Below are 23,979 nucleotides of genomic sequence, written 5' to 3'. Positions count from 1 at the left end.
CGCTCCACGCTGCTCTTCTCGCCTCGCTGCCCCCCAGATTAGGAGAGTGGGGGCGGGTACTGGGAGGGGAGACATCACGTCTCCCCGCCCTGTACCCGCCCACACTCTCCTAAGCCACAAGCCCCGCCTTCCTAGCTCTTTAAACACTAACCTGGGAGGCGGCGGCAGCAAGGTGAAGAAGAACACTGGGCACCGGAGCAGCCATCTCTGGAGGCAAGTAGCTACTAGAGAGGTTAGTTTAGTCTCCCATTAGAATGAATGAAGGCAGCCGGCGCGCAGGGGGTTAAGGCTGTGTGCCGGCTGCTTCCATTCATTCCTATGGAACCGCAGCGGAACCTTCACACTGAGTATACACTCCACTCAGAATGAGCGGAGCATATACTCAGTGTGAAGGCTAAGCAAAGCATTGTGGGAAATAGTACCGATCTCGATCCCACCTAAAAAGATCGTGTTCGGAATTCCGATCACGAAATTTTCTTGATCGCTGATCGGAATCCGATCGCTCAATCCTACCATCAAGTCATTTAGATGACGGTATACTGATCAGAATTTTTTCATCAGTATTTGTCAATGTTCTACTCCATATTTTAGCTGCCAAAACAGCAGAATGTGAACTAATTATAAAACTTAACTTTTAATTGCACTCAAAACATTTAACATGCATACCATATATAAAATGTTAAAACAACCAAATCTCAAGAAGATCTGAGCATCAACATCACCTGGGCCCAAGAGGTAATGTTGACCGGCTATTCCATTGTGTTCTTCTTCCTTCCAAACAGAAGATTTGTTCCTTCCATTTTGCCTTCTTCCCTCACTCAAGCAGCTGTCTTTCTACAGGCTGTCTCAGCTCTACAATGATAGAGCATCTTTATCCCCATCTACGCTTTAGAGCGTTTCCAGGGATTTTTTTTCAAATCTGTAAACCATCCACAAGAAGGATGGCTCTCTACACCCACATCATGAACATGAAGGGACTGGGAAATTACTGTTCATCAACATTCACAACGCCTACCTCCACATTCACGTTTTGCTGTGCCATCAGCGCTTTCTTCGTTTCACGGTGGGTTTGCGTTATTTTCAGCTTCTCTTGCACCCCTTCAGGCTGGCCTCTATCTCACTGGTATTTACCAAGGTTATGGAGTCCCTCATGGCTATCCTCTGCTCCAGAGGAGTCACTGTGACCTCCTGGTTTAATATCCCTCCAAGATAGACAATTTGACCAGCTTATGGATCACCGTGGACTTCCTTCATTGGTTCAAGGGGCTCAACAAGGAGAAAAAGGCCTGACTTTTGTGATTTGGTTGAAATTCCTGGGCATGATCCTTGACTTCCAATCCGGTGTGTTCCATCTTTGGAGGAACTCTCAGTGTTCACTTAGTCTCTGCATGCAGGTTATGGGCACAATAGTCTTCACCTTCGAAGCCATCTCTTATGCCCAATTCCACGTGTGTCTGCAGCAATTGGCGATTCTGTTCCACTGGGACAAGTCTATATCCAGCATTGACAGCCTGATCCTCCTGTCTGGAGTTGGGGAGCAGTCTTTAGTGCCTTAACTGTGCAGAGCCTGTGGTCCAAATCAAAGACTTCCCTCCAGATCAACCTGCTGGAACTAAGAGCCACATTCCTAGTCCTGTCTCATCGGACGTCACCTACAAGGGCGTCTGGTCAAAGACCAGACTGACAACTTTACCGCAGTAGCCTACTTGAACCATCAGGGGGGAACCAGGAATTGAGAGGCCATGCAAAAACTCTCCCACACTCTTCTTGGGCAGAGCGTCATGTTCCAGCCCAGTCTACGATCTGCATTACAGGCATGGACAGTTGAACAGCAGATTACCTAACCTGAGAAAAGCTCGACCCTGGCAAGGGTTCACTGTCCCAACCCACCTTATCTCAGCTACCTTTAATGGTGTGGCTGTTGAAGCAGATGTCTTGCAGTATCAAGTTTTTTGGAGCCCGGTTTCCAGACCATGCTTAAGGCCTAAAAACTTAAGTCTTCCATGATCTATCATCACACGTGGAAGGCCTACGTACATTAGTCCGTTTCCCTTCCCAGAATCCTAGCCTTTCTCCAATCTGGTCTGTACCAGGAACTCAGCCTTTCTTCTTTTAAATGGCAGGAGACTGCCCTTTCTATTCTTTTTCAGAAAACCCTGAATTTCTGGCCTCAGGTGAAGATTTTACTGCAGGGAGTAGAACATTTTCGCTCCTCCCTACTGTTCTCCTGTGGAACAGTGTGAACTCAATCTCGTCCTTGAGGCACTTCAGGCTCCCGTCTTTGAGCCTTTGTACGTGATCTCTCTTTGCCTTCTGTCTTGAAAGGTTGACTGCCTGATCATCAGCTCGCTGGCTTACATGATCTATGGCAGCAAACTGCTATTGGCTGATCTTAAATAATTCCCCTCCAGACATGGGGCCTGGTGCATGGTGCCATAGACAGCAGCAATCCTTTAATTGTGACTAGTAAACGTTCTGCCATACCATGAGTACTAATAAACCATACTAATATTATTATTTATAATAATACATAATTTACCTGTTGAGCTTTCATGTAGTGAGATACAAAATGCTGTTGAAGTTTCTCATTAGCGTAGTTAATGCACAGCTGTTCTAGGCTGTTTTGTGGAAAAGACTCAAATCCATAGACATCAAGCAAACCTGGGGAACAGAAAAAATATATGAAGGGAAGGCTATTACTGTAGACAGCTCACAAAGTGCAAGATAGCTCAAATTAAAATATTAATACTGTCAGTTCTAGAATGCATTAGTGACACTTGAGATAACTGTGCTCTGTAAACAATCTTTCTCTGTTGGAATAGTCATCATGCCTTGTCCAGCTTAGCATGTATTCCACAAAGTCAAACCTGGAAATTAGATCAGATCCCGGTCACAAAATACGCCATAACAGTCACTAAGTTTTCAACAGCTTTGTATAAATCAATAGTACATGAGAATAAAATAAATTATGGAATATGTTATCAGAGAAAAAGTCCTCTTTCCTCACTCTTCAGTTAAATAATGGCCAGAAATGGTGTTACTATGTCGGATAGCTACATATATTTTAATGCCCCTTTCCTGCTATGTGAAAATATGATGACTTAATGATTTCACAGGTCTCTAGCAGTCTGAGACAAAGGAAAACGCCAAAAGGAAATGATCTGTAATCCTTTTAATTTTGCAGATATTACTGATAACTGTGAGGTAATACCTAGCAAACATGAAATCACTGTCATCTGTGAGCTACACGTAACAGGTTGATCCACAAATTTATTCAGACCACCATGTTTGGAGTTGGGAGGTAATTTTTTCTCCCAATATTGGTTTACACCTGCCTCTGGATCAACAGTGCAAGATTATAGGTTGAACTTGATGGACAGTCTTTTTTCAACCTTATTAACATATCATATCATATTACGTATCATGTTAGTCCATATTCCTTTAAATTGAATTAAAACAAACAAACAAACAACAATAATAATAAAAATAAAGACAAAAATAAAACCTGTGTAATAGAGAATATTTCTACCACCACCCCCAACCCCACTTGCACCATCATGAATGTAATTTACATGAACATCATGGATGCATATAATAATTATTCATATGGCAGAATCTATTCTATATCAAATCCACACAAACAATTGTCACTAGTTTTGTCTCCATAGACCTATTTCCTTCTGTTATTATGGATAATGATGAGAAATCATCAATATCAGGTTCAGAGTGGGGGTTGAACACCCAGAAACTACTCTGATTTCCTTCTGACAAGAAAAAAAAATAATTTAATATTCTGCATTTAGGCTGTAAAACAAAATGTGGATATTGTAAAATAAGGGCTAGTTCACACGTGGGCAAAGGGGAGGTTTTTGACAGCGGAATTCGCTTCAAAAACCGCTCCTTTAACATGGTGGTCTATGTAGACCACTAGCTTTTTTTTTCCTCCTAGCGTTTTCCGCCTGAAGAAGCGACATGACCTTTCTTCAGGCGGAAAACGCCTGAAGAATTGCATAGAAGTGAATGGGAGGCGAAAACCGCGTGATTTTTTGCACAAAAAACCGCGCGGTTTTTGCCTGCAGTTTCTATAGCACATATAGGAAAAAAAAAACCTAGCGAAAACCGCGTCAAAAACCGCGTCAAAAACCGCGTGGAATGCAAAAAACAGCGTCAAAAAAACTCCCCGAGGTTTTTTACCTCGCACAAATAAGCTAGGCGGTTTTCACGTGTGAACTGACCCTAACAGTTTAAAAAATGCTGCAAGGCAAAAAAAAAAACCAAAAAAACAAAAAACCCACATTGTTGTAATGGAACAGTTTCTTGCAAAAACATGCAAGGTAATACCACATAGTACACTACCACCTCATAGCCATATTGTCAACAGAAACCTTAACGCAAAGGCCCCATGTTGCAGAAAAGCTGCTTTTTTGTTGCAGATTTTGCTGTGCTTTTTTTTATTTTATTTTTTTTAGCCAAATCGAGGAGTGGCTATAAAAGACATGGAAAATATAAAGAAAGCTCTTCTACTTCTCCCTTCTGCTCAATCTACTGCTGAATTTGGCTCAAAAAGTGCAGCAAGATCTGCAGCAAAAAAAAAAACACAAAAAAAAACAAACAGCTTTTCTGCAAGGTGGAGCCTTAGCCTAACATTGAAATACTTTACCAATAAAATTGTTCCATCTTCCAGGCTCAGAACATATGCTTTTGTTTATTGAATTCACCAGCCAGTCAAACAATCTGGAAGAAAGAACAAGTTCAATATTTGTTTTATTCAAATTTCATATTTTAAAGCATAAGCACAATTTTGAACAACTTGTAATTTCTTGGTTGCATTTGTGATATTAATAAATATTGTACATTTATTTTAAACTTTTATTTTTATTATTTAAACTTTATTAAAATATTTTTGCTCTTTTCTGTATAACCCTGTCCTGAAGTGGACTTCCCTGTTTATTACTAGCTGAAATCTGTACACTGTTCCTAACTGAAGTACAGGTGGGCAGCCTCGTGTATAGTGCAGAAGCAGAGACTGAGAGGGGCATTTTAGATCATAGAACAGGGATTCTGGTGTCACATGAAAAACGCTGCATTTTGAGTACCTGCAAATTGGATAGGATTCTGTTTTTCCATGGTACAAAAAGAACCATGCCTTCCGCAGCAAAATCATATTCATGCGTGACAATGCACGATCTCATGCAGTAAAGAATACTTCTGAGTCACTTTCTGCTATGGGCATAACAGGAGAGAAACTGATGGTGTGGCCACCATCCTTCCCTGACCTCAACCCTATTGAGAACCTTTGAAGTATCCTCTAACTCTGAGATCTATAAAGGTAGGAGGAAGTTAAAAGGATTCTATCATTAATAAAAATGTTTTTAAACTAAAAGCATGGAGGAATATCCTTTGATCCAGTCACAAATGTTACAACAAATGAAAGCTTGATTACCAATCGATTCCTATCAAGATGTTGCAAGGATGTTGCATTCACCCGCATTAGTGGACCTCCAAACAAGTATAGTGGTACTGGAGCAGTGAGAAAGACCTACTGAGACCAGGAGCGCAAGTATGGAGGCCGGAGGAGACCAGTGTCCGATGGGAACTGCAGAGCACTGCCAGACACCGGTAGCCCAAACCCAGGTGCCAAAGGGGAGAAATAAAATATGGCAGCAGCTGTCCTGAGGGTGTGAAACGGTCAGCAGAGGCCTGACTGTATAAAAATCTAGCCCATAATACCCTTGTCTGGGCAATATATACTGTGGGGTCCTGATGACAAAGATACATTAGGGCTCTTTATTTGCAGGACAAGGCATACTTTCTATTGGTATCAATGTTTCATATATATGACTTTTTGATCTCTTTTTATGGTTATATTTTGGGGAAAGCAAAGTGACCAAACTACGTTAATTTGTGCATGAGGAGTGGTACTGAAAAGGTCAGTCTCCATCAGTGCCATATTATTTTAGTTTATCAACCTTTAAACTCACCTAGCATAGATAGTTTTGGCTAGACAATCCCTTCTTGTTTCACATTCTGCTTTCTTACATGGCTTCTTAAACACTTGTTTCCCAGCTGTTATAGTTCGGAAGCATAATTTTTCCAGCAGTAGGTGAGTAGGAAGTTTTAACAGATTTGAAGAAGAATTTATAAACTCTAAAATAAGTGCAAACAATATATTAAATTACAAACAAGTACACATGTGACAGTAACCTTGTGTTTACAGTGACATTCCTTATATAAGTATTAAAAATATGTGAATAATAACAAAGTACCATCAAATACACAAAATTTTTCAATGTTCATAAGAAAATAAGAAGTTTACATTATTGTGTAAAGACCATACTTTTGGTAGGAGGTTAGAGCATTAACGGACTCCCTTTTTTCTTTTTTACAAAGAGTCCCCTTAGATCCCCTTATTTATATCTTAAACCTCCCACCCAGGCACCTCGGTAGTAAGACTTCCAGACTGTTCCTTCACCTCTGCACAGCCGCTAAGACCCTTATTGCCAAACACTGGAAGAGCCCTAATCCCCCCTCTGGCACAGAACTTTTGGCCCGCATTAAGGATGTACGGAGCCATGAATTTTTGACAGCCAGCCTCAACAACACATTGGACGCTTTCAACTCCATTTGGTCCCCTTAGGATGCCTATTGCGCCCTGCGACGCCTGTGACCTAGTATTCCCCCTCGTTCCCCCCTTTTTTGTCTGTGTGTGTCTGTCTCCCCCAGTATCCTTGTTTCTTATTGCACCTCCTTACTATGACTCTTTGTGTTATGTACTGCGGGACTGGCGGTGTAGCCTTTCCCTTGTTTTCGTCTCCTTTTTTGCAATTGTTCTCTCACTTGTTATGTTAAAATTTTCAATAAAAATTACAGTTATATAAAAAAAAGAAAGAGGTGTATTGTATAGAGAATCTTCTAAACTGACTATAGTAATTACTAGTCAATCTGGTTCTCTCATGGGTTGTGTACACTCCTCACTTATCCAGGGTCGAACCTTCAGAAAAGACCTTGGATGATGTAGGGTGATTATGTTGAGTCCCCTGTTTATTTTCTGTCCCAGTTGGATGTTGCCAAAATTGGTAGGGGGTAGGGTTAAGGAGGAGGCCTTGGAGACCCCTAGAAATAAGGTATCTAACTTGAGGTCATGTCTCTGTTGGTTTGTTTGTGCTATTAAAGGTTAGATGCAGGAAAAGAAACAAATTGAGAAGAACTAAATTTGTGAAAAAAATAGGATGGGATGAAGGGCCTGGGATGATACTTTGGAGGAAAATGATACATGGTTTTCAAATTCTTAAATCAAATACAAATCCTGAAAAGTGTGACGTGCAAAAATATTCAGCCCCCTATATCAATACTTTGTAGAGCCACCTTTCACTGCAATTATTGCTGCAAGTCTTTTGGGGCATAGTATCATCTAGAGACTGACATTTTTGCTCATTCTTCTTTGCAAAATAGCTCATCCAGGACAGCGATGATGCTGAGCTGGAAGAACGCCCCCCCGCAGTACAAGTCTATGGTTAAGTACTGTCTGGAAGTGACATTCCTCATAGCCCAGCAATGACGTTAGGCTGTGTGGAACATCCTTCTAACAGTGGGGAGATAGTGATGCCAAAACGAATGGCACCGATATCTCCAGCATCGGGGCACATACTGAGAAAGCCGACAGTGTCGGGCACTCTCTGCATTCTATCGGTATATGAAATTGCACATTCATGAGAACATGAAAGGTCCTCTTTTAGTCTCAAGCAGATGATTTATGTTGACGCATTGGATAGGGGTTATCCACATCACCTGTTGGGGACTACATACCAGGTTTCCGAGAGACTTGCCCATTAATCCAAACCGGTAACATGTTTTACAGCAATGTGACAGGTTCCACCTTTTACATCAGTGACTTTTTTTTTTTTTTAATTGCAATACCAAAGGGGTCATCAATAAAGCCACGTGATTGTGGCCTAAAGTATGTTGGCAGAGGGAGTCGAGATGGAGATTATGTAAACAAGATACTCCCTTAGTACACCTCATCCAAACTCACCATAATTCTTCTCTGAAGGCTGTGAGAATCGTAGGGATTCATGTTGGGTGTAAGAGGAGGTGATTGGGACCATGACATTCTACAATATGAGGCTGGGCGGATCTTTAAATTGGATACAATACATCCCAATGGTCTTAATGATCAGTAGCAATTTGGATGCCTCATTTAAATATATCTCTAATTGGGTTCTCATTTATTTAATAGTCATCAGAATAGGGCATCCTGGGCTGGGTCATCTATGTAGTCCCTCAGGGTCCAAATACACTTGTATTTTACAGTCCTTATAGTGTTGCCATCAGAAAAACAGCAGCATTGTGTATAAACTGTTCATTAAAGGTCTTTATAAGCCCTTAATATTGGCTATTGCTTGTGTAAGAGAGCCGATAGTCACGCTTAGTGATTTTTCTAGGGATCATGGCTGTTGGAAGGTTGCGGTTAAGTGGAATAATAAGGTGATGTCAAGTTGAAGAGGTGTGACTAGCTATACGTGGGTGGCACTTTCTCTTGGTGCCTCTTATTACCAATATTAGTGGCTGACAGGTGAAGTCTGTGAGACATAGGTTTACAGGCCTACCCAGGTGGAGTCTGTTGCTGATTCAGGATGGGATGTCGTTCCGTAAGGGCATAACCACTATAAACTAACAAGACATTTTTTTCTTTCCTGGATTACCCTATGCTGAGGTAAGTGGCAAGACACCCAGGTAGGACCTTTCTGACAGGCCCTTACGTGTGGCTGGACTTCATCCCCTAAGTGACAAAGTAAGTGTATTCAGATTTTATTGAATTTTGTAACAGAACAAAATAAGTGCACAACACAGAGTGTAAACAATAATGAAAACAACGTAATAAAAAATGCAAGGAATGAGCAGAACAGAAACAAGAGAAAGAGAAAAGAGGGGGGGGGGGACAAAAGGACACTGGTGAACATGCAGACAACAAAGGGAAAAACAAGAGAAAAAAAAGGGGGGGAGGGGAAACTAAGTGACAAAGTAGTTATGGCCTTAGTACATATGCTGATACTGAGTGACTGGTTTCAAACTACAATCACATTATAGAAATCAGGGGCCAGGTGGAGCAATGGCCCTACTCGGAGTTTAGCCTGTTATGCTTACTATGGGTTTTGCACTTTTTCATACAGCAGGAGTATTGTTTACATGTTATCTGTGGCCTTACCACCTATGTCATATAGTGTGACGTCAAAGGGCACAGCCCACGTGATCATGTTTGGAGCATTGGACGGCATTCCTTGTGAATAACAGATTGACCTCACATGTGGTGAGTGATTGAATGATTAAGATGGTACTTAAGGATTAAGACTGACTATTTTAATAAATATATTTAAGCCAAAAACTGTTAAATTAACAAAATGTTCTTACCTTTTGCATCATTTAAAGTTTCACATGCTTGACTTTCATCGAAAGATTCAGAAAAATGTATATTTCCCAGATGCAAAATTCCTGACAAAATCTTAGGGAAAAAAATAACATTAAAAACTTTTTTCACTAAAGAGAGTTATTTGGTAATCAGTAGAGGTCTGTACCTCTGGCCCCTGTTATTATATGGCTCATAGGAGTCCTAGTAACTGGACAATTCATTAAAGGAAATCAGTCACCATCAAAAATGTTGTATATTCTGCAGGCACCATCTTAGGGTATGTTCACATGGCGGAAGCACAGCTAGCCAATACAGGATGCCGATGCAGTGCACCGGCATACCGCTCCTGATTAGGCCGAATGAATGGGCCTAATCAGGAATGAGTCTTGCGCCGTGGACCCTGTGGCTGTCTCAGCCGCAGAAAGAAGGGGCATGTCACTTCTTTTTCCTGCTAGTGGGGGAAGAAAGAAAAAAAAAAAAAAAAACGCTAGCGGGGAAAAAAGTGAGCCTTTTTTGCAAGCAGATTTTGAAGCGGATTTCGCGTCAAAATCCCCCTGCAAAAAAACTCTGTGTGAACATTACCCTTACAGGGCTGGAGGAGCTGAACAGACATATATGTATAGTTTGTGGGAAAAGATTCAGTATACGATTACAATTAGTGATTTTCTCTGTTCCTTTTATGATTAGAAGAAGTAGTTGACTTAAATGGGCAGCGCTAACAGGGATTGACAGCTATCTTTGTATGCACAGTAATAGAGGGGAGGTTATCAGTCAGTGTTAGGACTTCCCACAGGACTCAATACTCCAAAGTATAGAAAGAACAGAAACATAATAAAATAAATTGTTCTGAATCATTTCCCATAAAACTATAAAATCTGTTTGCTAATTTTCTCCTGCTTTATAAAATGATGCTTGCAGACTAGACTGTATTTTCATGAAAGTTCCCTTTAAAATAATACTGTATCCTAGTAAATCCATAATTGAATTTAGTAGGAAAGCTTTTAAAGTATGGAGTGCATGTAAAACAGAAATTCATAATAAATAACCTGAACCAAAAGAGAGCAATCATGATTTAATAAGTCAGGTTCATGCAAAAGTCACTAACCTTAAATATATTATTTTGTGTGTAATCGTCAATTCCCAAATGCAGCATTGCTGTTTTTGTGGATTCAAAGCAATCCTCTGAATAAATTAGAAAATTTCATATTAGCTATGGTCTGCAATTTAATACATTTATACATCTAAAAAAATAGTTTAAAACTGTATTCCCAGAAGCACAAAATAGCCAATAAGTATCTGGTCAGTGGAGGTCAAATTCTTGGGATCCTTACTAATCAAGAGTGGAAGCGTCCTCGAGTTACCTGTGCTAAAGTAGTGGCGGTCAAGCATGCATGTTTAAGTTCCATTCAACTTTATGGGACTGTTAATATGAAGCGGAGTGCAGTGCTTCGCTATCTTCAGCAGTCCTACAAAGCTGAATGAAGTGGCAATGTACAGTACAGGCTCGATCTAGAACAGGTCATCAATATTAGTCTTCAGGAAAGCCCCTTCTATATCCATTTCAAACACTCCATGTATCTGGGGGAAGGGATTCATGTGATTCGTATAGTACTCTAAGGGCTAGTTCATACAGATTTTTTTGCAGGCAGATTTTGAGGCGGAATCTGCCTCAAAATCCGCCTGCAAAAATGGTTCCCATTGACTTCAATGGGAGCCGCTCACTTCGGAGTCCGCGCTGATTCAGCCATGGCGTCCACGGCTCAAGACACATTTCTGTTTGAACCGTGTGAACATACCCTAACTGTACTGTATCTCCCTCTGTTATATGGAGGGACTTGTTCTCCAGTATCATTCTGTCACCAACCACCTGCACTGGGTCCAGGGGGCTCCCCAGGACAGAGCTGGCCCTTCTAACCAGCCTGTCAAGTCTATTTCTTTTCCTGGCTGGTATACTACTCCCCTAGCAGGCCACTCTGAAGAAGATGGCTGATGCTACCACAGAGTTGAAAAAGGCCCCAAGAAGTGCCCCCTGGACTTCAAAAGCCCTCAGCCTCCTGAGCAGGTAGAGCCTGCTGTGACCCTTTCTGTGCAGTGCATCCAGGTGATCAGTTTACGCATAGTTTGCAATCTTTGATTTCCTTTATACCCTGGCAATCCGGATATACAAATGTGCTTGACCAGATCACCTATTCAGTATCCTGTCGTGTTTATTTGTCGTGGTCACCTGAATCACGGTAAGTCTTGGTTTTGTTGTCATTTTTTTTGCCAGGCTGCTGTGCTTGGAAAGTGTTTTTTGATCTATTACTTGTATATTTATTTACGGACGTTGTTTGGTGCAATACAGGTTGAATTATATCTTGGTTTTTGTCTTTGGGATTTTTTTTAACGCTTAAGTATTAATGTGGATCATATTGGAATTTAAAAAAAACAAAAAACTTGTAAGTGTTCAGTAGGTGATACCTTTTTTAATGGCTAACTCATAATGATGACAGAATATGACGTTTCGAAGCTTCCTCTAGCTTCTTCTTCAGATATATCTAAAAACACTTTCTGCATATTGGAATTGTGATTATAGTGGATAATTCTTCATATTTTCATATTTTTTAAATATTGAAATTTTAGGTATTTTAATGAGACTTGTATATTTTGTATTATTGATACTTGTGGAACTTATATTATACTAGCCTCTGCCCACGACTTCGTCTACGTGTCGTGAAGTCATGTCATTTACCAGGATAAAAAGTACCGTATTTTCCTGCGTATAAGGCGACTGGGCGTATAAGACGACCCCCAACCTTTCCAGTTAAAATATAGAGTTTGGGATATACCGTATTTTTCGGACTATAAGACGCACTTTTTTTCCCAAAAATTTTGGGGGAAAAGAAGGGTGCATCTTATAGTCTGAAGGTGGCGCCTGGCATCCGCTGTAATAGAGCGGCGGAAGCCGGCAAGTGATAGACGCCATTACAGGTGCCGGGGCCTGAGACATCGCTGCGCTCCTCTGCCCTGCATGCAGGGCAGAGGATCGTAGCGATGTCTCAGGCCCCGGCGTCTATCCCTCCCCGGCATCCGCTTCTCTAGTACAGCGGATGCCGGGTCAGTATCCGTGGCCCCTTCTCCCCCGGGGCCGGTCCCCACCAGCCCCGTACCTGTAAAGTTGCAGGCCGGCTCCTGCGCGGCGATATCGCAGGAGCCGACCTGTTCGGGTGAGAGCCGGGAGCCTAATGAGGCTCCCCGGCCTGTCACGGCTATATTAGTATTGCGGCTGGTCTCTATGACCAGCCGTAATACTAATAGACAGAATGTCCCATAGATGGCAATACAGTTGTATTGCCGTCTATGGGACTTGCGATCAAGTGACCGCAGGTTCAAGCCCCGGGGGGGGAATAAAATAGTAAAAAAAAAAAAAAAAAAAAAAAAAAAAACTTTAAAAATATGAAATAAATAAAAGTTCTAAATCACCTCCTGTTTTTTTTTCAATACAAGGTGATCTAAGCAATAGATATCCCCCAAAATGGTATAACTAAAAAGTACAGCTGGCCCCGCAAAAAAAAAACGCTCTATGCATCCCCGTACAGCTGCAGGGTCACCGGTCAATGTGGCCTTGCAGCTGTTGCAAAACTATAACTCCCATATATTAAATATTTTACCAGTTTTTGCTTCAAAATTTTTTTTCCCTATTCTCCTCCTCTAAAACCTAGGTGCGTCTTATAGTCCGAAAAATACGGTATAAGACTACCCCTCTTCTGTTGGGTACCTATTTTAATGCATACTTTCCCCTTGGCATACTCTTTAATGCTTTTTTTTATTTACTTTCCAGTCCCGAATAGAGATGAGCGGCCCCGGGGGGTGTTTTTACACTTTGTGGACGGGAGGGGGGGTTAAGTTTTAATGCCTGAAAACAGAGTACATTCTGATTCCGGCATTAGCATCAGGCCTCCGTGTATTCATTTGAATCAAACTCCTTTTGGGTGCGTTATTTATTTTTGTCAATGAATGTATTAAAATTAATCCTTCATCTACACCTACAGTAAATTCCCCCATCACTATGCTCTGTTAGGGTCCCCCAGTGAAATAACCCTTAGCGACTCCCACATAGTATAATACTCCCCATTCATGCCCACACATTATAATACCCCCTTAGTGACCCCTACACAGTATTCTGAGTCACAGACAATGCTAGCTTTAAAAGGAGTTGTCCAGTTTCAGCAAATAAAAGTTACTGTTTGTGCAATGAAGAGTTATACAATTTTCCAGTAGACTTTCTGTATCAATTCCTCACAGATTCCTAGATCTCTGCTTACTGTCATTCATTCTGCTTACTTCCAGTGGATAAAAATCAGTCCATGATCATGTAATGAACACACAAGTGCACAGCTCAGACAGATGTCTGATTACTGTGTGGTGACTAATGAACTGAGCACCTGTATTCCACACATGATCATGGATCATATATCACATTACTACTGTATGGTCTAGTTTTTATCCACTGGAATAAAGCAAAATGAACGACAGTAAGCAGAGATCTAGAAAACCATCAGGAATTGATCCAGAAAGCATAATGGAAAATTGTATAAATTTACATTAAACAAACAGTAAACTCAAGAGTGCACATAGAGTTGAATTTGAGATATGCTGCACCCCAGTTTTGCAATGACTTTTGTATGGTGAGGAAAGGCTCATGCAGTTGGCAGTTGTATTTTTGGTTTGATGGGTTGAATTTGAAAAACAAGTGTGATTTTTAAAATAAGTTTTTCTCTGTCTCCAGCTCCAGCTGTCAGGAATCTTCCACACTACTCCCCTGAAGAAGATGTCGTGACAACCCACAAGAGTCCGATCAACCAGATGATCAAGCATGAACCAAGCTGGAACTTTACCAGATGTACAGATTGAAGAAACCTAAGCATGAGCTTCTCCAATGATATAAGCTAATAAGACATTGACTGATATTTCTCTTATTCTGGATGTTTTCCCTGTAAATACTGTATTTTTCCTTGAAGACTTTAAAAATCTCCATGTTTTTTGTTTGTTTGGTTTTTTATATATAAGCCTCCATGTTATCTTATGGTCTATCACAAAATATTGTATATTTTACAGATCTCTAGAACTGAGACATTTTCTATCAACACAATGTACCAGCCACTACATTGGCTGCCTATTCATTATAGAATACAATATAAAATTATCACCCTCATCCACAAGACTCTCCATAAAGCTGCCCAACCCATGTTCTCCGTTCACTCAATGAGCTAACACTTACATCCTCTATTATCAGAACCTCCCACGTTCGTACACAAGACTTTTCCCAAGTTGCATCACTTCTCTGGAATGCTCTATCCCGGACAATAAGATTAACCCCCAATTTCTAAAGCTTCAATCGCAAATTAAAGACACATCTTTTCAGACAGGCCTATCACAATTCCTAATGTAAATCCTTCCGTACCGTAATTAGAATCCCTAAAATTAACCCTTCTCTGATCCAGCTCCCACATTTCCCCACATGATATGATGCTGTTTCAGGCTAACTTTATATGTCCAAGCACCATCCACATGCTAAAGGTTCACGACTGGCGACGGCTCATAAAGTTTTATGTTTGTGTAATGTCAGTAACCTCTGATACAAAATTGTCTGACCACTGTATAAGCAATGCTACCTCCGATGCCGCCTCTGCAACCTCTTGTGTCACCCCCTCTACCCCCTCTGGCCCAAAGTCTATTGGTCATTGCTGTAGTACCTATACTTGCCACTACAATTAGTATGGTGAGTGAGCATTGTGACTCGATGTATGTTAACATTACTAAAACCTGCGCTGTCTCGGTAACCTGTCCCAGGTGTGGAACCACAGATGTAATATTGATAGCCTAATTCTGTGGAAAGGCCATCAATACTAAAAACCAGATTTCACTTTATGGAAAAATCTCAGGAGGTGCCAAAACTTAATGGCCATAACTGTGTATATGTGTGGTAAAAGTTTGGGATCATGCGTGGGATTGTGCATTGTGCATTTTGAAGGAATCAAGAAATTCCTGTTTTTGCTGGATAATATTTGGCACATAGATAGTTTGTAACCTCGATTAAAACATAGGCTACTTTTTCGTCCCGGTAAATAACATTGTTTCACGACTGTTATAAATTTATGTTCATATACTATATTAAACTGCTCTTGCCAGCAGAAGTATCTCAGCATGAGAACTGCAGAAACACAGGAGCAGGGGGATCATCAACGCCAACAACACGCTCATTATATGGCTTCCCAGCGAGCTACTGAGATGCTGGAACAATCATGGGCACAGCATAAGGAACGAGTTCAGTGGCAGGCCAGGTTAACAGCTGCCGAAATGCCAGAGCAGGCGGATCATCAATGCCAACAACACACTCATTGTATGGTGTCCCAGCGAGCTGCCAGAACAATCACAGTCACGGCGTGAGGAACAAGTTCAGCAGAAGGACAGCTTGAGAGCTGCTGAAACGCCAGAGCAGGCAAACCATCAACGGGAGCAATTTGATGAATATATGCGGATCATCGATGCCAACAACATGCAGCCAAATTCGCGGGCAGAGGCTAGTAACTATATAAATTAGCAATTTTCCTGTGAATTTTATGCTTTTCTGAACCAATTTTGCACTTGATAAAGGGGTAGGCTTAATTCTGAAACGCGTTGTGCTGTATTTTGTCCTATTACCAATAAATGTTTAAATGTTTTGTTCCTTACCCGACTCTTTGGAGTGCATGGAAGCTTTAATTTTGGAATATGCACACCTACGTTTTTTTTTCTACAATCCACAATGTCCAGTTTACCTAAACGGAAGGTCTCTTGCTGCCATCTCCACCTAAGGTGTTTATTGAGCGTTTGTAATTGACCATTTTGCAACCGCAAAAGGTGAGAAACCAATCGGTCATTTTATATCTGAATCTTAGAAAGCCGTGTTTCTGTAACAATATCACACTATGTGCCACTTGGTACCTGTTTTTATATTTTGAAAATCATACAAAGCCCTACTGATAGGGAATTTAGACTGAGAGTGATGACAATGTCTGTAACGCACTGCAGAATATATTAGCGTTATATAACAAAAATAAATAAGCACTATGGTATTATTATTCATTAGGCTTACCCTCAAGGTTTTTTTCAAAATTAGGAAGCCAGGAGAACTTTGCATTCTCTGGAAGACCCCACTGTTCTCTTTCATCTTGAGATGAACCTTTCACAATCTGAATGAGATTAAAATATCATTAAATGTTGTATTTTGTAGTTTAAATAAACACTTTGAGGTGCCATACACATTACAATTTTCTGATGTGTAGGAACGTTAGGATAACATCCTACAGTTAGAGATTAATTATCTGATTAGACCAGATTTACATTTTAGTTTATGCACCAAGAAAATGTGGAGAGCGAATAGGGTAGTTGAAGAGGGAAAAATTCATAGTATACGTCATGCATGCATCAGAAACATTTACTTGTTATTCTGTACATTTAAAGAGTAACTGTAGTTTCAAATATATTTTTTGCAAATGAACAGCTCAGGTAAATATAGGAAGCTTTATAATATACTGTATCTTATTACAGGAAAATGCTCTTATCTACTGTTATCAGGCCCTCTCCTACATGGCAAACTATGGCCCGATGGGGGCGGGAAGGGGTGTGGTTGGGGGGTGGGGTTAAGCATGGGTTGTAGATTAGAATCATGTACATTTGAAAACACAAGAGCAAGTTTGGTAGGCGAGTGCGGGGTGGAGCCAAGACCCGCTGCATGTCCTGCATAGTACTAGAATCCCGGACATACAGCTCTGAGCATGGCCCTCCGCTGCGGTCGCAGTCTGCCGTACGGTCACTGGATGTCAGTGTTGTGGAGTCGGCGAGTGCTCGGGGCTGAGACGGGACCTGCCATTTGTCCGAGATACTATACTGGACAAATCCCGGGTCCTGGCTCAACCCTGGGCACTCGCCGGCTCCACAGCAGCTGCTGACTCCTTGCCGCCGTTATGCGGACCGGTGCAACATGCCCCGCCGCCCGGTACTGGTCCGCAGACCGGTGGTTGGGGACCCCTGTTCTAGAGGATAAAACTATGACCATGGTTATGTGATATACGGTCCATGGTCATGTGATGAGTACACAGGTGTACAGCTGATTACCAGGAAAATGTCTGAATATTGTGTTGTGACTGTAACAAGCAGCACCTGTGTGATCACCACATGACCATTTGTTTGTCAATATTGATCTGAAAGTGGCCAACCCCTTTAACTCCTTAGCGACCCATGATGTAGTATTAGGTCATGGGCGCTAGGTACTTAGCACACCATGAAGTAATACTACGTCATGGTAATAATCGGAAGCGGGTGAGAGCTGTTACCGACAGCTCTCACCCTTTTCTATAACCTCCGGTTGGTGCTTTTACCGATCAGAGGTTTTAACCCTTTGATTGCGATGGTCAAATATGACCACCGCAAACAAAGGGTTTCACGCTTTTCCGAGCGTGCATGCTGTGTCTCACAGAGCATAATACAGGATTAGTGATGAAATCATCACTGATCCAAGTGTCCCATAGGGACACATGAAAAAAGTAAAAAGAAAAGTGGGACGAAAAAAAAAAAAAAAAAAAAAAAAAAAAAGTGTTTTAAAACAATTAATAAAGTTATAAAGCCCCCAAAACTCCATTCTTTCTATAGAAAATGAATTATATAAAAAAAACATAAAAATTAATAAAAACAATGCGTATTTGGTGTCGCCGCGTCCGTAGCAATCTGTACAATAAAACGGAAACAATATTTAATGTACACGATGAATGACGGAAAAAAAAACCCCGGAAAAAAACGCCGGAAGTAGTGAATTTTCGCCATCTCACCTTACAAAATATGCTATTAAAAAGTGATCATAAAGTCATATGCACCACACAACAGTACCAATAAAAAGTATAAGTTGTCCCGCAAAAAATAAGCCCCCCAACCAACACAGTCAACCGAAAAATAAAAATGTTACGCCTCTCAGAAAATGGCGATGCGAAAAACATTGATTTATGTCCCCATATGTGTTTTTGTTCTGCAGAACTAGTAACACAAAAAAAAAAATAACATAAATGAGGTATCGCCATAATTGTACCAACCCGCAGAATAAAGGTCACATGTTATTTATACTGTACGCTGCATGGTCAAAAATTTAAAAGGTAAAACACGATGCCAGAATTGATTTTTTTTTTTTTTTTAAATCCAGCAAAAAAGAGTTAATATAATGTATTCAATAAGTTGTAGGCACCCAAAAATGATGCCATTACAAAATGCATCGCATCCCACAAACAACAAGCCCTTATATGGCCACGTCACCAGAAAAATAAAGAAAATATAGCATCTAGTAATGCGAGGACAAAAACCCGCAAAAATTGCCAAATTATCAGAATAAAACTGGCTGCGGCAGGAAGGGAATGTATAAGCTGTGCGAGCGGATATCAGAGGACACCCCAGATTTACAGCTTATGAGGGAAAAGACACCAGAAGTGACCCCCAGAGTGACTCCCCCAATCATAGGAGCTACTGGGACATAGTAGGGAATGTGGTGTTTGCAATTTACTTCGCACAGCTTATATATTCCCTCTTCACCATCCGCTGTGTAGTCACGTCTGGGATACTAATACTCACTACAGCCCCCTGATATTTTTTGAGGAGTGCAGTTTTCAAAATGGGGTCACTCCATTGGGGAATCCACTTTTCTGGTACCTTACAGGCTCTACAAACATGACATGGCGTCCAGATACCAAACATCTGAATCTGTACTCCAAAAGCCGCATAGCGCTCCTTCCCTTCTGCGCCCTGCTGTGTGCCCAAATTATAGTTTATGCCACATGTATGACACTGGTGTACCCGGGATAACATACGTAATGTCATATGTGGTTATAAACTGATATTAGGGCACATGTATGACACTGGTGTACCCAGGATAATATATGTAATGTCATATGTGGGTATAAACGGATATTGGGGCACAACCGGATACAGAGGGAAAGAAGGCATATTTGGTTTTTGGATGCCATGACCCTTTTGCAGAGCCCTAAAATTGCCCTTACAAAATGGGGTCACTTCTTGGGGAATTCCAGTTTACTGGCACCTCCAGGGCTATGCAAAAAAACAACATGGCACCCAGAAAGTCCCTCTAAATCTGTACCCCAAAAGCTAAAAAGCGAAGTGCTCCTTCCTTTCGAAGCCCTGCTGTGTGCCCAAGCAGCAGTTTATACCCACATATATAAAAAATTTTGCCCCTCGGGATAGCCCCTTAATAGTTTAAGGAGTGCAGGTCTCTGACAACACAAAGTGGGTGCAATGTATTGGGCAACAATATAACATATTTCTTTAAAAATTAAAATTTTCAATTTTTGGGAAGCATTTTTAGTCTCAAAATCATAATACCCCTTGATATATTCCTTGAAACATCCAGAAACAACTGCCCTCCAAAAGTGAAATAGCCCTCTTTCCATTCTGAGCCCTACCATGTACCCATACAGCAGATTATGTCCACATATGGGGTATTGCTGTGTTCAGGAGAAATTGTGAAACAAACTGTGGGGGCTTTTAACTCTAACTACTTGCAAAATTTTTAAATATGGTGCTAAATGGACGATTCATTGGAAACAAAATTAATTTTTCATTATTAAGTCCCAATGTTATTAAAATCTGTGAAACAGCTGTGAGGTCAAAATGCTCACTCTACACCTAGATAAATTCTATGAGGGGTGTAGTTTCCAAAATGGGGTCACTTTTAGGCGGTTTCCACGGTATTGGTACTCTAGGGGCTCTGCAAATTCAAAATGGCACCTCAAAACTATTCCCGCAAAGTCCACCCTCCAAAAGCCAAATGGCGCTCTTTCCATTCTGAGCCCCGCCATGTACCCACACAGCAAATTATGGCCACATATGGGGTATTTCCGTGTTCAGGAGAAATTGTTTAAACAAACTGTGGTGGGCATTTTCTCCTTTAACCCCTTGTGAAAATGAAAACTTTGGGGATAAAGTGACATTTTATTCATTTTTCATTTACACATTCCAATGTTAGCAAAATCTGTGAAACGGCTGTAGGGTCAAAATACTCACTATACCCCTTCTGTGAGAGGTGTAGTTTCTAAAATGGGGTCACTTTTGGGGGGTTGCCATTGTTTTGGTACTCTTAAGGGCTCTGCAAATGAGACATGGCACATTAAATCTATTCTAGCAAAATATGCTGTTCAAAAGCCCCGTGTCGTTCCTTCCCTTCCATGCGCTGCCGTCTGCCCAAAAATCAGTTTACACCCACATGTGGGGTATTTCTGTGCTAGGGAGAAATTGTGCAATAAACTGGCAGATTAATTTTCTCCTTTAACCCTTTTTGAAGGTGTTAATTTTAGGTCTAAATGAATGTATAAGTGAAAAAAAGTTAAATGTCTAAATTTCACTTCCATATTATTTTTATTCTTATGAAATGCTTAAAGGGTTAATAAACATCCCAAACGCGGTTTTGAATTATTTGAGGGGTGCAATTTTGAAAATGGGGTGATTTATGCGGGTTTCTATTATATTTCTATTACAAATTCCTTTCAGAACTGAAGTGGTCCCTAAAAAAATTAGTTTGGGGAATATTCTTGGAAATCTGGAAAATCGTTGTTGTAAGCCTTGTAACGTCCAAAATAAATTAAAAGACAATCAAAAGATGATGCCGATATAAAGCAGAGATATGGCTGATAATATTTATTCATGTATTTGGGTGGTATGACTGACTGAAAAGCAGAGAATTTCACATTTTTAAAATTGCAATTTTTTTTCAAATTTCCATCAAAATTCCTAATTTTTTTTTTATAAATAAATACAAAAATATTGATTAGTGTCTACCACTAACATGAAGTACAATGTGTTACGAGAAAACAATCTCAAAATCACTTGTGTAAGTTAAAGGGGTATTCCCACGTCGCATACTCACCAGTCTTCATTGCTGTAAAATCTTCTGTCTTCCTGCTTTGTTGCGTCATTGGTGGGCGGGGTTACATATGCAAAGCCAGCGGCGAGATGCCGCTGTCCCTGCATGCACGCTCATAGATGGTGAGACCAGTCTAGCCTTCACAATGCGAATACAGACCCGGCATCCACCTCTCTATTACAGCAGATGCCGGGTCTGTATTGGCATTGTGAAGGCTAGACTGGTCTCACCATCTATGAGCATGCACGCAGGGCCAGCGGCATCTCGCCGCTGGCTTTGCATATGTGAATACAGACCCAGCATCCGCTGTAATAGAGAGGCGGATGCCGGGGAGTGTAGACGCCGACACAGATGTCTGCAACATCGCTATGCTCCTATGTATTGGCGGCCCCTTCCCCTCAAAGGGTAAACTACCCCCCCCCTCCATGCTCGCTCCCGTGCACTTAGCCCCTCCACCCTCCCCCCTCAGTGCAGCAGATACATCACTTGACTTATGACCAGATAAATCAAGGGATGTGTCAAAAAAAAAAAAAAAAAATGAATAAAGTAATATAGCGGACAAACAAAGCAGTTTTGCTGAAGCAATGTATTTAGGAAAAGTCTTACATTCACATTAACAAGCAGTATAGATAGGATCATTGTGATGGGACAACCCCTTTAAAGTGTCTCAAAGTTATTGCCATTTAAAGTGACACATGTCAGTTTTGAAAAAAGAGGCCTGGTCCTTAACGCACTTTTGGGCTGTGTCTCTAAGGGGTTAAAGGGGTATTCCCATGTCGCATGCTCACCAGTCTTTACTGCTGTAAAATCTTTCTTCCTAGTTTCTTGCATCATCTGGTGGGCGGGGTTTCACATGCAACCTGCCATTTAGATCCGCCCCCAAATTCGTGTGTAGCTCCGTCCACCCATATTGGACTATGAAGTACAGGCAGCAGCAACTTCATTCTGTGTTACACACAGAGACTGCCTGTCTCTGCCATAATGAACACAACTGAATTAGCTGGGAGAACAGAAGAAATGAAAGCAGCTCCTCTCCCCTATCTGAGTGCAGGAAGCTAGGTCACGTGGTGTAGACACAGGAATAGCTAGATACACAGGCTCGCTCCCCTGCACTTAGCCCCTCCTCCTTCCCCCCTGAGAGCAGGCAGATAGATCACTTGACTTTTGAGCAGATAAGTCAAGGGCTGTGTCAACAAGGAATTGAATAAAGTAATATAGTGGAGAAACAAAGCAGTTTTGCTGAAACAGTGTATTTAGGAAAAGTCTTAAATCCACATTAACAAGCAGTATAGATAGAATCCTTGTGATGGGACAACCCCTTTAAGTAGCAGGATTGCTTTCTATTTACTGTTAGATTTCATCTGGTGTCAGGACTTTCCGTGGCTTTTTGCGCCCCTCTTTTTTCATGTGGTAATTACTTTATCCCGGTGTAATCTCTCATTGTTACACATAAGTTAATTTATGGACATTATATATATTATAGTTTGTTTCTTTTTTTGCCTGTGTAATTTCTGATGGGTTGTTACAGACATCTGGTGAGAATTTAATGTCAATAGCACCTTTAGTAATACAGTTACTGGTGAAAATCATGTTCAACACTTAATTCACCCACTGTAATGCACCAGGTATTACCCATTTTGTTATTCCTTTCTATCTGAATCTTTCTATTGAATAAGGTCATGTGACTCTAACTATGACCAGATAAAATCATTGAATCAGGGCTGTTTTAACTCATTGGTGGGTCCAGAGCAAAGGTTTCATAAGGTTCCATCACCACCACTTAGAGTTAACTGACCCGCACAAATTATAATTCCCCCACATTGTATTATGTCCCTTATTGACCCTCGACACTAATATGCTCTCCTAGTGGCCTCTCACAATATAATACCTCTCAGTGGCCTATCACACAGTCAAATGCCCCTGCATGAATCACATTAACCTGTCCTACCTCCTCATGGCCCCTCAGACATTATACTACAATGTCCCCCCTCCAGGTTGCCCACACAGTTTAATGCCCACCTACTCCCACCAAGTTGCTACTATAATTTCAACCCTCCAGGTTTCCCCCACAGCATCATGTTTCCCCCCCCTTCCACCTGGGGTTGCCCCCACAGTGTCATGTAGACCTCCAGGTTGCCCCCCCCCCTTTCATGTTGCTCTCATAGTTTCAAGTAGCCTTCCAGGATGCGCCCTCAGTTTCATGTCCCTCTTCAGTTGCCCCCATTATAAATATCAAACAAAAAAGAAAAAAAACAACCTTAATACTCACCTTTACCCCTTTACCAGTTCCCCTGTTCTCTTCTCTCTTTGGTCCCATAGTCTTCAGAGAACAACAGGCCCGAAGTAAGTAATGTCACTATATCATGCCTCCTGCTTCAACGACATTGGCAACAAAGACAGTGGCCAGATGGTGAAGCAGGGAGCGGACGGCTCCCTACTTCACCATAGTCTCTGAATGTCAATGAGTTGGAGATAGGGCAACATCGGACCCACTGCATGGAGTAGGACTGTAACATTGTCACAAGCGGGCCCCTGCAAGTGCATTTTTGGCCTTATGGTTAGAAAGACGCCTGGAGAGTGACAGACCGTAACATATTACCGTATTTTTCGGACTATAAGACGCACTTTTTTTCCC

General features: G+C 41.2%; 1 protein-coding gene across 1 annotated transcript in view; it reads right to left on the bottom strand.

Moving 5' to 3' along the window:
• Positions 1 to 23,979, bottom strand: part of MYO19 (myosin XIX) — a 112,541-nt gene that overhangs the window by 49,805 nt on the left and 38,757 nt on the right. Inside the window, exons 9-14 of the mRNA XM_075266397.1 lie at positions 16,524 to 16,620; positions 10,512 to 10,588; positions 9,409 to 9,499; positions 5,982 to 6,147; positions 4,661 to 4,734; positions 2,540 to 2,661 (exon numbers count right to left, since the gene is read on the bottom strand). Of these exons, the coding sequence (XP_075122498.1) occupies positions 2,540 to 2,661; positions 4,661 to 4,734; positions 5,982 to 6,147; positions 9,409 to 9,499; positions 10,512 to 10,588; positions 16,524 to 16,620 (627 nt within the window). The remainder of the gene's footprint in view (positions 1 to 2,539; positions 2,662 to 4,660; positions 4,735 to 5,981; positions 6,148 to 9,408; positions 9,500 to 10,511; positions 10,589 to 16,523; positions 16,621 to 23,979) is intronic.

This window comes from Leptodactylus fuscus, chromosome 2 (genome assembly GCF_031893055.1).
Source record: "Leptodactylus fuscus isolate aLepFus1 chromosome 2, aLepFus1.hap2, whole genome shotgun sequence".
Lineage (NCBI taxonomy): Eukaryota > Metazoa > Chordata > Amphibia > Anura > Leptodactylidae > Leptodactylus > Leptodactylus fuscus.
Note: the sequence above shows the minus strand (reverse complement) of the source record. Positions and strands in the feature narration are given on the sequence as shown.